Below are 13,562 nucleotides of genomic sequence, written 5' to 3' on the forward strand. Positions count from 1 at the left end.
ATGTTAAGTTTGTATTTCGAATCTTTAAGAAAAAATGGCGGCTGCGCCAAGAATAATACTGCGCCTGGCGCACATGCCGCGTCTACAGAGCAAAGTGATCTGCGGTACGTGCTCCAGCAGAACTCTCTCCACCTCAACACAGCATACTCAGCAGACTAAACAGGTTCCATCTCCTTCATGTTAAGAAGGTTTTCGGCAATTCGTAACGGTTTGGTTTGGTATGATCTTATTTGATTTGATTGCAAATATACCAAATTCTTCAAAAAGAAACAATCGAACATTTAAGGTGCTCGCCTTTGGATGCACTTATAAATAAACGTTAATCAATCAATCAATCGAAACAATCGTTGTGTACTTGCATCTACCCATGAATTATTTAAAACCTATTAAGTAATTTGACATTTCTAGAAATTAATAAGAGCGAATTTGAGGGTTTTCATTTGAAATTTTACTAAGATCTGAGGCCGAATTTAAAGAATTTGAGCCGCGGCAATTTAAGACTCGGCTCAAATGGTTGGTTCCACTAAAAATTGTATTCAATGTTCCAAGATTTAAGCCGGCGTTCAATTGAAATCGGTTTTTGGCGGATTTGAGACGCGGCTCAAATTCATTAAATTCGGACTAAGGTCTTTTTAAAAATGAATTTTAGATTAGGAATGGTTAGATATTTATTTAATTTACACTCCCCCTTCTTTTTTTTTTAAGTATGCTTTGCTCATTCTGCCTTTGAAACAGAAGTTCATGGGATCACTTAATTGTGACCAGGGGCGTATTCAGGATTATTTGTGCGAGGGAGGGGCTGAATTTGTTTTTCTTTCTAAGGGCCTGAAAACCATAGAGTTGACTGGTCCACCATAGCCATACCCCCTGTGGATACGCTAATGCTTGTTACAAGACAATACAATCGTGCAAAGAAAAGCTGTTTTTTCTACTGAGGTTAGCCTCTGGGTTCACCCTATGAAATGTTTAGGAGAAGACTGTTGTTCAATCCGCAGCGCCATCTGGGGGACAGGTTCAGACTTCATTCAAGGAAAAAGCTAAGGTTTGGAGTTTTTACTTCTGCATATAGGAGGGCTTAAAGAGGAATGGAAAAATCGGTTAGCGCAAATCCGCATTTTGCGGGAAAACTTATTATTCCCGCGAATTCAGGATATTTTGCGCTTTTATTTATCGACTGTCTATTTGTAATCATTTTCTCAAATGTGCTTATAATCAAATAACCGAGGGTCGTTATGCCTTCTGAAAATTATACTTTACTTCTGTGATGGTCATTCAATCATTTCTTTTAACATTTATGACAAAAGGGGCGTAGTCAGGAATTTGTACAGGGGGGTCTTAATATTTTTCTTTCCGGGCAGTCCCTATAATATTAAGGTGAGCNCCCCCACCTCCTGACTACCCCACTGATTTTTGTTTAATTCCTTTAAATATCCGTTAGAACATTTTTATAATTCATTTATACATTCAAATGCCTGTAAACATTGTTTTCCTTAATAATTTCATGAATTCCCTTTAACATTTTTTTTGTTGATAATTTATTTCTTAAAACATTTTTAACAGAAAGATTATTCCTCATATTACATTCAAAACTCGCAGTTATATTTGATTTGATAGTTGGGAAATTAGTTACGCCATTATCCGGCCATATTGGTGAAATTTATCTTTTCGCAGGATAATGCCAAGACAGCTTCCTACGGAGCTGTTATCGTTGTTGGGATCGGGGTCACAGGGGTCATCGCATACACCGTTCTGAACGTAAGTACATAATTGATTTTTTTATTCAGAAGTTTTATCAAAATAGGATTTTAGGGCGCTTCGCGTCTTTTTATTTCTCTTTCATTTCTCTTTCATTAAGCTTTTGTTGCGGATCTATCTACATTCTAACATTTTTTACTCTTTTTAAAGGAATGTCAATTTTATTAAAATTGCATATTTTCCGGTTTTTAACTTTCCATTCCAAAATAAAGATTGACCATAATACTTCCCTGAAAGCATGTGAGTTATCACAAAATATTAGGGCCTGATGGGCTCAGCCGTCTGTTTGGACGTGTATTGCATACAAACCATCAGACAAGCCAAATCGTTCATGTTTAGATTAAGAACACAGAATTAATAAGTTTTGAATTTAGGAACTGTTCTCTTCTAACAGTCCTAATGCATTGTATGAGAAGGCCTCCACACAATGCATGAAACATCCAAAGGTCAAGTAATTTTTTCTCTCGACTTTTTGATTGAAGTTTGTTTGTTAAATTACTCCAATGCAACAACGCTCTTTCATTTTTAAATTAAAATTTTGTAATGCTTCGCCTGTATTCTATTTCGAAATAAAATTACTAAAAGAAAAATAGAACATTTTCACTCATATTTGGCTGACAAAGTAAAAGTGTTCTTTAGGTCCAGGATATGTTGGGAGAGCCAATTAAAGCATATGGAGAGGAGAGTAGGAGAGGAAGGAGAAATAGAGTCAGCCATATTGTTTATCAGGTATTAGAGGAATAGTCAGCCATCTTGTTTATCAGGTATTCGAGGAATAGAGTCAGCCATCTTTGTAATCAGGTATTCGAGGAATTTGTACGGGGTGGGGTGGGGGTGTCTTTAATATTTTTTCTTTCCAGGGGGGAGCTCAGCACCCATTGGGGCCTTGTTCATCTTGTTTATCAGGTATTCGAGGAATACAATCAGCCACCTTGTTAATCAGGTATTAGAGGAATAGAGTCAGCCATCTTGTTTATCAGGTATTAGAGGAATAGAGTCAGCCATCTTATTTAGAAAGTATTAGGACAATCTAGTTAGCCAATCTTCTTTAGATATTATCAGGACAATCTAGTCAGCCATCTTGTTTATCAGATATTAGACAAGTACAGTCAGCCATCTTCTATAGAAAGTATTGGGAGAATATAGTCAGGTATTAGAGGAATACAGTCTCAGCCATCTTGTTTATCAGGTATTAGAGAATTATAGTCAGCGATCTTTTTTAGAAAGATTTGGAAAATATATTCAGCCATCTTGTTTATCAGGTATTAGAGGAATACAGTCAGCCATCTTGTTTGTTATATAGTCAGCCAGTCGGTCATCTCTTATATCTTTAGTGATAAAAATGTGTAGGATGAGCAGGGAAGAAAGGGAGTCAGAGTTCAATTCTATTTGCAAGGGAGGAGAAACCGAGGAATAGCACAGCTAGATGCCAGGTCGGAGTTTCTTTTTTTTAATTTAGTTTAATTAACATTTATTTTCAAAAATTTATTTTGATCTTTGTTGACTGTATTCAGTTCTTGAGATTTGTTTCTGTAATTTGTAATTAAAAGCCAAAGCAAACATTTTATAATAACACATTTTTTTGTGTTTAAGAAGAGTGAACGGTTAAACGTTATGAATTTTTGTGTAATATTAACGTGCATGATTGTTTAAAAGGCCAAAAAAAATTGTTATCTAATGAAATCATTTCTGTTTGAAGACTTTAAACAACATTGTAAATATGGGGTGCCTGGGCGTAAAGACTTATTAATCGTTTTTTCTCACTTTAGAGAGGATGCCTCTGGAAAAATGCAGACCAGGTTCCTCTTGGTTACCGTAGAGAACTTCCTTCGTAATACCATAATAGTACAAGATAACAGATAAATGTGATTCATGCAGAATATTTATTTCAATTCAGTGGATAAAAAAAATCAGTAAATGAGCTTGATAAAATAAAAACAAATATTCTTTCAGATAAGATGTTGGTTCGAAGTTTAATTCTGACAAAATGTACGTTTTTAAACTCGACTAGGATCCGACAATCAGTCCGGAGTATTTATAGTATAGATGGCGTGTTTGATAAATATCTTGAAAATGATACAATGATTAAACTTGAAGCTTATTGGAGGGACAAAATAAAGGATTCATTACCAAAGGTGAGCCGTGGATTTAAGATGGATCAGAATTTTAGAATTTGTTTGTAACAATAGCAAAGGTTAATTTTTGCCATCCACCTACAGGGTGTCCCACGAAACTGGAGAGTAGGAGGAAGACTTGAAGGGCGTCTTTGATTTTTTAAATTATTCTTTCATCGACCAACTTATACATTTATGATTCTTGGAACAATAATCACACATTAAAAACTGTAAATTACATTAAATATTAAAGACGACATTTAAGTTGTCTTGCTACTGTCATGTATCCTGGGGCACTTTGTTGATGATTGATTTTTTGAAAAATACACTGGTAAACCTTCAGTAAACCTTTAAATTTTCTAAAAAAGTAACTAATGGTTTTAACGTTTAGAACCTGTGACTTTGAAAAAGTTGCATTATATAAAAGGAACTGAGCACTTCCCTCAGTCTCAAATTTGCCATTCCCTTTATCTTTGCAACCTGTTGGTGTAAATATTTAATATTTCAAATGTTGACTCCTAGACCAAGGAAGTCAAAATCCCGTGATGGTCATGCCCTGCAGGGAAACCTTGAATTATTGATCAATTATTGATCATCAGCGTAAAAAGAACCCACATTCGATATCGAGATCAAGCAGGCAAAAAAAAGCCATATCTGCACAAAAGTTTCGATCAGAGTTGTAAAGATACAAGGCTATGAAAATTAGAGTTTGAGACCAGTGTTCAATTCATTTGTTAAACAGAAAATGTTTTGTTCTAGAAAGATGTGAGTAAACCTAAGTTCTACGTATTATCTATGTTCCCCTACCCTTCTGGTAAACTACACATGGGTCATGTCAGGGTCTATTCAATATCGGATGCATTTGCTCATTATTACAGGTATTTATTGATTATGAAAAATAGTTAAAAATAAACTCTTTATATATTTGGGTAACGTGGAGGAAACAACTATTTCTTTTGGTTGTTTCTGTTGCCTTTACAGTTAACATTTGAAAATATTGTTATTTTTATCAGAAATCAATAATTCTCAATAATTTAACAATTAACACTTATTATTATTGTGCAGTCAGGGAGGTCTATTTTGGAAATTTCACTTATAGATGTTATCTAAAGATTGTTAACAAATATAATTGCTACTGCATCCGAAAGTGTGTCTGTGAATAATTAAGCAGAAAATAAAAGAAATTTGGTTCATCCGACATTTTCTACTTTTCAGAACAATTCCTACGTTTTCGTGGAAAACCCTGTATCTCAAGTAATTATAAAGCACATCAAGAGGCAGAACCCATTTTGTAAATGCCAGATAGGGGAATTTTGTGAAGGTGTCTTTTAATTGTCTTGTTTGTGGGACACACCCTGTATTTTAAGAAAATTGCAAATAAAGACTTGAAAACGCGACTTAAATGTTTATTACAATACTGCTACGACGAAACTGATAGTAAATGATATTTTTTTTTGTTCTAGAATGCGAGGATATAACTGGTACTAGATAGTAAATGATATGTTGTTTGTTCTAGAATGCGAGGATATAACTGGTACTAGATAGTAAATGATATGTTGTTTGTTCTAGAATGCGAGGATATAACGTTATTCATCCAATGGGTTGGGACGCATTTGGACTTCCAGCAGAAAATGCGGCAATTGAAAATAATCTCAATCCGAAACTTTGGACAGAACAGGTTTATTGTTATTTAAATTCTATTTGGATGTATCTGAGGATAGAACAGTACAGAAATAGGACAGGGGTTGTTTACATTTACTGTGACGTAATAGAACAGGGGTTGTTAACATCTACTGTGACGTAATAGAACAAGGGTTGTTAACATCTACTGTGACGTAATAGGACAGGGGTTGTTAACATCTACTGTGACGTAATGGGACAGGGGTTGTTTACATTTACTGTGACGTAATAGAACAGGGGTTGTTTATATCTACTGTGACGTAATAGGACAACTCAAGAGATAGTTTAGACTGAATTCCCACCCTTGTTTACATTAAAACTAGTTTCTGTCCTTTATAAATTCCTCAGAGAATATACAACAATTCGTGTCCCCCTCGACTCTTCTTACATCTATTCTCATTTGGATTTTGAAATACTATTCAAATATCTTTTTCATGTTTTCCACTTTCATTTAAATGTCCTAAAAACATAGCATTAGTGTAAAATATAAAAAATATGAAAGTCCTGAAAGATAAGATATTTGATAACTTGATAAATACAGAGATATGATATACTGCTTTTTTATAAATTATTATTATCACAATAAAGAATTAAGACCAACATAGCTTTTTCCAAAAATTATCTTAAATATATTTATCTTATAAAATTGTTTAGAATATATTAAAAATGAAATCCCAACTCAATGATCTTGGATGTACCTTTGACTGGGACAGGGAAATAGGTAATAAATTATAATTTAAACTTTAAAGGAAATTCTTCAAAATGTTGGTTTTCATTTTTAGGATTTTTAAATTGATCGGGATGCCTCAAGAACGTTTTTTGCATATTCCAATAGGTCTTCTTGAAACAATCATCAATGGATTTTAAATCTGTAATCTCTTAATAAATCTCATCAAAAAGTTTTTTGTAATTTGGCAATAAACTTTTTTTATTGTATTTTTACAATGACATTGTCAGCCTGAAAGGGAGAGACCGGTTATGTAACATATTTGAACTGAGAATGCAGTATTGTTGAGAAAAAAATCAGGATTAATTTGTTACCAATGAGACATTTTTACGGTGTACTATTCATAAATAAGAGCGTAAAGTCGTTTGTAATATTTTACTAGTTGTTTCAACGAGCAGAAAAAGTTGTTTTTTTTATATTTTTTTTACAATTTTTAAATATGGACAAAACATGTAACAAATTCTATTCTACAAACTGATTGGATGAATGCATGTTTATGCAAATTCTTTCAGCTACGGTCTCTTGTTGGGAGGTTTCTTTTGTTTTGATTGTGAAGACGATATTTTGAATAAATCTGCGAAACAAAGGCACAACAAAGGTAACAGTGATCACGCTCTTATTTAAAAATTGTACACCGTAAAAATGTGTCATTGGTATTGAATGAATGCTAGAGTATTTCTCTACAATACTTCACTTTCAGCTAAAATATGTTACATAGACGGTCTCGCCCTTTAAATTAATTTGTTTCAGCCACTTGTGACCCTGCGTACTATAAATGGACTCAGTTTTTGTTCATTAAACTGTTCCAATCTGGTCTAGCTTATCAGAAGGAGTCAATTGTAAACTGGGATCCCGTCGATCATACTGTATTAGGTTAGTTTGGAGTAGATTTAGGACTATAGAACAAAAGAACAAAGGAAAAACAGAACAACAGAACAACAGAACAACAGAACAACATAACAACATAACAATAGAATAACAGAACATTAGAACAATAGAACAACAGAACAATAGAACAATAGAGCAACAGAACAACAGAACAACAGAACAACAGAACAACAGAACAACAGAACAACAGAACAACAGAACAACAGAACAACAGAACAACAGAACATAATACAGTAGAACAGTAGAACAGTAGAACAGTAGAACAGTAGAACAGTACAACAGAACAACAGAACAACAGAACAACAGAACAACAGAACAACAGAACAACAGAACAACAGAACAACAGAACAACAGAACAACAGAACAGTAGAACAGTAATACAGTAGAACAGTAGAACAGTAGAACAGTAGAACAGTAGAACAGTAGAACAGTAGAACAGTAGAACAGTAGAACAGTAGAACAATAGAACAATAGAACAATAGAACAATAGAACAATAGAACAATAGAAAAATAGAAAAATAGAAAAATAGAAAAATAGAAAAATAGAAAAATAGAAAAATAGAAAAATAGAAAAATAGAAAAATAGAAAAATAGAAAAATAGAACAATAGAACAATAGAACAATAGAAGTGAAGTAGTAAAAAAATGGAAGAGATACAGAGTGAAAGAGTGAATAAACGAAACAGGAAAAGAGTGATGGAGTGATGTTATGAAAGGTTAACGGGATAGTGATAAAGCAATAGAGCGTTAAAGTGTTTTGAAGTTATAATAGAGTAATAGAGGGATAAAGTGATAGTGATAAAGTAATAGAGCGTTAAAGTGTTTTGAAGTTTTAATAGATAAAGTGATAGTGAGAAAATAAAGTAACATGAAAGCAGTTTGAGAAGTAGTACCAATAACGTTTATGCTTTTAGCTGATGAACAAGTAGATGATAACGGGTGTTCTTGGAGATCTGGGGCAAAGGTTAATATTTATTCTGCTTTTTCTATCCTTGCTCAGTTTAAACTGTACTCTTTTCTATCCTAGTTTCAGTTTAAAATTGTGCTTATTTATATTCTAGCTCAGTTTTAAACTGTGTCCTCTTCTATCCTAGTTTCATTTTAAACGTTTACTCTTTTATCCTAGTTTTAGTTTAAAACTTATTTCTTTCCTAGCTTTAGTTTTAAACTGTGCCCTCTTCTTTCTTAGTTTCATTTTAAAACCGTGCTCTTTTATCCTAGTTTCAGTTTAAAACTATGCTTATTTCTATCATAGTTTCAGTTGTAAACTGTGCTTATTTATTTATATCATAGTTATAATTAAAAAAAACTATGCTTATTTCTATCTTTTTCAATTTAAAACTGTGCTTATATCTATCATAATAGTTTCTGTTTAAAACTGTGCTTTCTTTTCCTAGTTTCAGTTTAAAACTAAGCTTGTTTCTATCCTAGTTTCAAGTTTATCCTAGTTTCAAATTTAAACTGTGCTTATTTCTATCCTAGTTTAAGTTTAAAACTGCTTATTTCTATCCTAGTTTCAGTTTAAAACTGTGCTTATTTATATCCTAGTTTCAGTTTAAAACTGTGCTTATTTCTATCCTAGTTTTAGTTAAAAATTTTGACTTTTTTTCTTTTCTAGTGTTAATTTAAAACTGTGCTTAATTATATCCTAGTTTCAAATATAAACTATGCTTTTTTCTATCCTAGCTTCAGTTTAAAACTGCTTTTTTACCTAGTTTCATAGATTCATAGGATTAAGTCTTTTAGACATACAGCCTATATGCGTCAGGCATAGAGTAAAGTTTTGATCACGTTAAATATTCATAATAATAGTTGTTTTTTATTGTTTTTTTATTGTTGGCTGTAAGTTTTTTTTTAAATTTAAGGTTGAGAGAAAACCACTCCGGCAATGGTATTTTAAAACAACACAGTTCGCCGAATCATTGTATGAAGGTACTATTTTCAGAAGTTGTACACCCTCAATCCACATCCAACAGGGTTGTACACCCTCAACCCACATCCAACAGGGTGGGACTTGTAAGGGGGTGGGGGAATCACTGATTTTCTTCATGGTAAATGTTTTTAACAATACAGATTTCTCTTTCCAAAAGTGGATGGCGATGAGATATGATATGTGACGTTTTTCTAGTACTTTGAAGGGGTTTGGAAGGAAGGATGCTTCAATATCTGCGAATAATTGAAACAAGAGACATCTATAGCTTATTGATTACTTTCTATTTTCCTTTCTACCCCTGCTGCCATCTGTTGAAAATACGCAATTGCGTAATATAAACATTGCATCGCATCCTGTATAATTCAAGTGTTGCTAACTGAGTATGGTTGCTTAATAAAATTAAAGGGGAATGTCCACATTTCCATACAAGAAACCAAAAAGGGGGAAATTTCCCCCATTATTGTTCGCGCATTTTCGGACATTTTTTCGAAAACTTTGTGTTAGGTTCATGTGGAGTGTCTAAAGTCACTAACTTAGGGTCGGGAATGCACCCTTTCATTTTTCGCGCATTTTTTCAATACATTTCCCTATTTAGTAAATACTACAGTTTTTAACTTTATCAGTTTATTTATTTATAATTTTTTTACGAAACAAATTAATTGATACATGTATTTAATGCAGAATGCTGACACTCATTTTTCCAATCTTCTTGATCCTGGCTGTCCTGTTTTGCTCATTCAATTAGCTGCATACCCCCGCCCCCCCAGGAGGGTTAATATGCAGTTTCGAGAGCTGATCAGGCAATTTGTAGTATTTCAATATCAGCTCTTGAGTTTCTATATTTGTAACGAGAACTTCCCTTTGTCAGCTGCATTACATGTATCAGTGTCTTGCAGTAATTTAGAAAGAAATTAAAAGACCTCCTAGCCTTAACTGCATTCGGCTAGGTTCAAGGTGATTTGGGTGTACCCCCTAGGAAAGGAACACCCATGAAACCAATGATGATCTCTCTCAAAAGTTTTGATTAAGATTCCACAGCAAAGCAGTTTCTGAGTTCCACTATATCTGCTCGTGAAGTAGGATAAGGTTGGAATTTAGGAGGTAGGAGGATGAGGATGGGGGTGTAAGGGTAACAGGTATGAGATATACCATAGTCCTCACTTTTAACGTGTATTCCCACGTGGACAGATTTTTTAAAGAAAAAATAACCCGCTAAGCATGCTGTCCCATCGCTTTAAAACACGGGGAGTGTGTCTTTTGCCTATCATTGTCAGAGGTCTTCCATGAGTAATCCAGTTTCCATTGTGAGGAGAGTGAAAAACCAGTTTATGGTATTTGATTTAAAGTCTATTGAAGGCTCTGTTCCCCCTTAAAACCTGTATCAGCGTGTATTTCATCCCTGAAGTTTTGAGTTTCTGTATTCCTTCTGTATTCATCTTTATTACTATATCTTTTTCGGGATTAGTCACGCTTTCCACTCAGTTGTGGAGAGAAGTGACCTTGATATCTAGACTTCTATACAAGTACAACGCACATAGCGCCCTTTCTCTCAACAGGCTTAGAAAGCTCTGCTGACACCCTTCCTTTGCAAGGTTCGGATACACACTATAAATAAATACTACAGTGCTTATTTACCTCACCAAATATTTTGATAACTGAATTGATTAAATAACATTTGATATAAATAAATGATATATGGAAATAAATCTAATATTTATCAGTTTGTAACTGCACATCCGCCATACCTATATATATTGGGATATGTACTAAATTACAAACATATTGAGAATCTGACCAAAAGATACAAGTAGAAACAAGCAGAAATGGGTTAAATTGCATTTTGTGTGGATTGAACCAGTACAGGGTAATTGCGAACATATACAATATACAAAAAGCTTGAGTGTAATACAAAAATTGTCTAAAAATGTCTTCCTCTTGGTCCCGGTATTTCATTTCATAAATCCCATTAATTTTCTCTCTCTATATGCTTACATTTATCTCGCAGAGTATGAATGAATGTTTTCTGAATGATTTATCATCTTGTCAGTTTATTGATCTAAATACATCTGTTTCTGTTTATTCTTGTTGAATCAGTTTCCTATGTCTTTGTAGAGGCCCCCACTTCTGCTTGTTGCAGTACGTTAGATTTCAGTTCGCCTATAAGGTTCTTGAGTGGTGGTCCAACTCAATATCTTGTTTAGCTGCTCCAGTTCAGTATCTATCTAGGCAGCTTCCTCAGCTCATTATCTTGTTTAGTTGCTCCAGTTCAGTATCTCTTACACAGCAATCTTAGCTGCTTCCTTTATTACTGTAGCTGCTCCTAGAGTCTCTGCTCTAATAGCTGTTCATAACTGGAGCTGCTTCTAGATTCTCTGCTATGTTAGCTGTGCATTACCGGAGCTGCTCCTAGAGAGTCTCTGCTATGTTAGCTGTGCTGACAGTTCGAGCTGCTCCCAAAGCTATCCCTAGAGTCTCTGCTATGTTAGCCTCACTTTGGGTTCGAGCTGCTCCCAGAGCTATCCCTAGCTGCTAAAGATATAAGGAGCTGTTTGTAAAAGATCAGCGTCTCTAGTATCAGGTTTAGGCAGCATCTGATATCTTGAATGCCCTAGTTCTCCGCTGTATCCAGGAGCAATTAGTCCAGTTCTGGAAGATACAGGATATGAATCCCTTGATTAGATCTTCAGATAAATATTGTGGAATCTCTTGATAAGATCTACAGACAAGTATGGTAAAATCGCCTGATGAGATCTACAGATGAGTATGGTGGAATCTCTTGATGAGATTTACAGATAAGAAGGGTTGAATCTCTTGATGAGATCTACAGATTAGTATGATGATCCCTTGTGTTTGTCTCTCCAAAACCAGTTGGAGAGTAAAAAGCATCCTCTATTATCTTCAGTGATGATGTGGACTCCGATGATATATCTTCTTGTATAATGAGGTTGAAGGAGGCCAGTGTCCTTTTTCAGGTCTGCATTTGAACCTCACATGTTGTATCTCCTGGTTTGGAAACCTGGTTGGAGATTTTGCAGTGTCCTTCTTGGAAGGCAATGTCTCGTTGAGTGGTGTTGATGTTTCCGTTGTCATCTGTTGTTTCAATTCTGGTATTGGAGTATAAGAAGTGATCTCAGTGTAAGTGCAGATTAGATTTCCATCCCTGTTTCTGTAGTGATCTGTCTCTGTGGACTGTTCTTGTGCGGATTCTTCATTCTGAGTATTTGAGGGTTTCAGAATGTTTAATTAGTAGGGAATTTCTATTATTCTCCACAAAGTTGTCCCTTCTTCTTAGTAGTCTCCCTGTTAGAGTACTTCTGACTCATAGATAATGATAGGTTCAATACATGTTCTGTAGACCTTGTATAGAACGTCTCCCTTGACAACTTTAGAGAATCTGTATAGTTGTTTGGTACTAGCATAGCATGTTTTTAACTTGTTTGAAATGTGTTTGTGGATGGTGCCTGTTTCCGAGAATGTGACATGGAGGAGTTTTGCATGATTTGTTATTTAAGTTAATCTTTGCCACCCCCCCCCCCCCCCCATGTTTAAGTATATAGAGGTTTGTTTGATTTCCCTTCTGATTTTTGGATTTTTGTGTATGGCTAAAACGTTAAGTTTTAGCTGGGGAAAATTTGATTCTCTTATTTTTGGTTCAGTTGGACAATTGCTATACTTCCTTCTGTGCAATATCAATGAGAGTTTCAATGTCTCTATGTGAGCTAGCTGTGGAGGTATCATCTGCGTACATTGCAGTTTTACTATGTGCACTGATAGTAGTAGGGATGTCTCCAGTATTGTAGTTCCACATTTCTGGTGCCAGTGCAGACCCTTTGGGAACTCCTGATTCCATTTTGATTTGTCTGCTGAGTGTGGTTCCAATCCTGATCCTCATTGTTTATATTTATTTATATTTATATTTGGTAGGATTGGATGATCCAAGTATAGTAAACTGGATTATCCCCCTGTAAAAACAATATTTATATTTGGTAGGGTTGGATGATCCAAGTTTAGTAAACTGGATTATCCCCTTGTAAAAACAATATTTATATTTGGTAGGGTTGGATGATCCATGTTTAGTAAACTGGACTATCCCCCTGTAAAAACAATATTTATATTTGGTAGGGTTGGATAATCCAAGTTTAGTAAACTGGATTATCCCCCTGTAAAAACAATATTTATATTAGGGAGGGTTGGATAATCCAAGTTTAGTAAACTGGATTATCCCCCTGTAAAAACAATATTTATATTAGGGTTGGATGATCCAAGTTTAGTAAACTGGATTATCCCCCTGTAAAAACAATATTTATATTTGGTAGGGTTGGATAATCCAAGTTTAGTAAACTGGAGAGATATTGTGAAAGCACAGAGGAATTGGATCGGAGAGTGTAGCGGTACAAGAATAGATTTTAAACTAGGTAAGTCAAACAAAATTTAAAAATTTCTTGTTCACCTTTCGGAAATTCAGA

The 13,562-nt window shown here is 34.5% G+C and overlaps 2 protein-coding genes across 2 annotated transcripts in view; both read left to right on the plus strand.

The window, feature by feature from the left end:
• LOC111705136 (mitochondrial import inner membrane translocase subunit Tim21) lies at positions 1-3,709 on the plus strand. The gene is made up of 7 exons (XM_023477594.1): positions 1-163; positions 971-1,042; positions 1,672-1,755; positions 2,130-2,201; positions 2,395-2,484; positions 3,106-3,188; positions 3,525-3,709. The coding sequence occupies exons 1-7, from the start codon at positions 35-37 to the stop codon at positions 3,616-3,618; spliced, it is 624 nt and encodes a 207-aa protein (XP_023333362.1). The 5' UTR covers positions 1-34; the 3' UTR covers positions 3,619-3,709.
• Positions 3,668-13,562, plus strand: part of LOC111705131 (probable leucine--tRNA ligase, mitochondrial) — a 23,577-nt gene continuing 13,682 nt past the window's right edge. Inside the window, exons 1-8 of the mRNA XM_023477586.1 lie at positions 3,668-3,890; positions 4,629-4,747; positions 5,439-5,547; positions 6,204-6,270; positions 7,027-7,149; positions 8,078-8,127; positions 9,029-9,095; positions 13,413-13,511. Coding sequence (XP_023333354.1) covers positions 3,714-3,890; positions 4,629-4,747; positions 5,439-5,547; positions 6,204-6,270; positions 7,027-7,149; positions 8,078-8,127; positions 9,029-9,095; positions 13,413-13,511 — 811 coding nt within the window. The 5' untranslated portion in view covers positions 3,668-3,713. The remainder of the gene's footprint in view (positions 3,891-4,628; positions 4,748-5,438; positions 5,548-6,203; positions 6,271-7,026; positions 7,150-8,077; positions 8,128-9,028; positions 9,096-13,412; positions 13,512-13,562) is intronic.

This window comes from Eurytemora carolleeae, unplaced genomic scaffold (assembly GCF_000591075.1).
Source record: "Eurytemora carolleeae unplaced genomic scaffold, Eaff_2.0 scaffold652, whole genome shotgun sequence".
NCBI classification, from domain to species: domain Eukaryota; kingdom Metazoa; phylum Arthropoda; class Copepoda; order Calanoida; family Temoridae; genus Eurytemora; species Eurytemora carolleeae.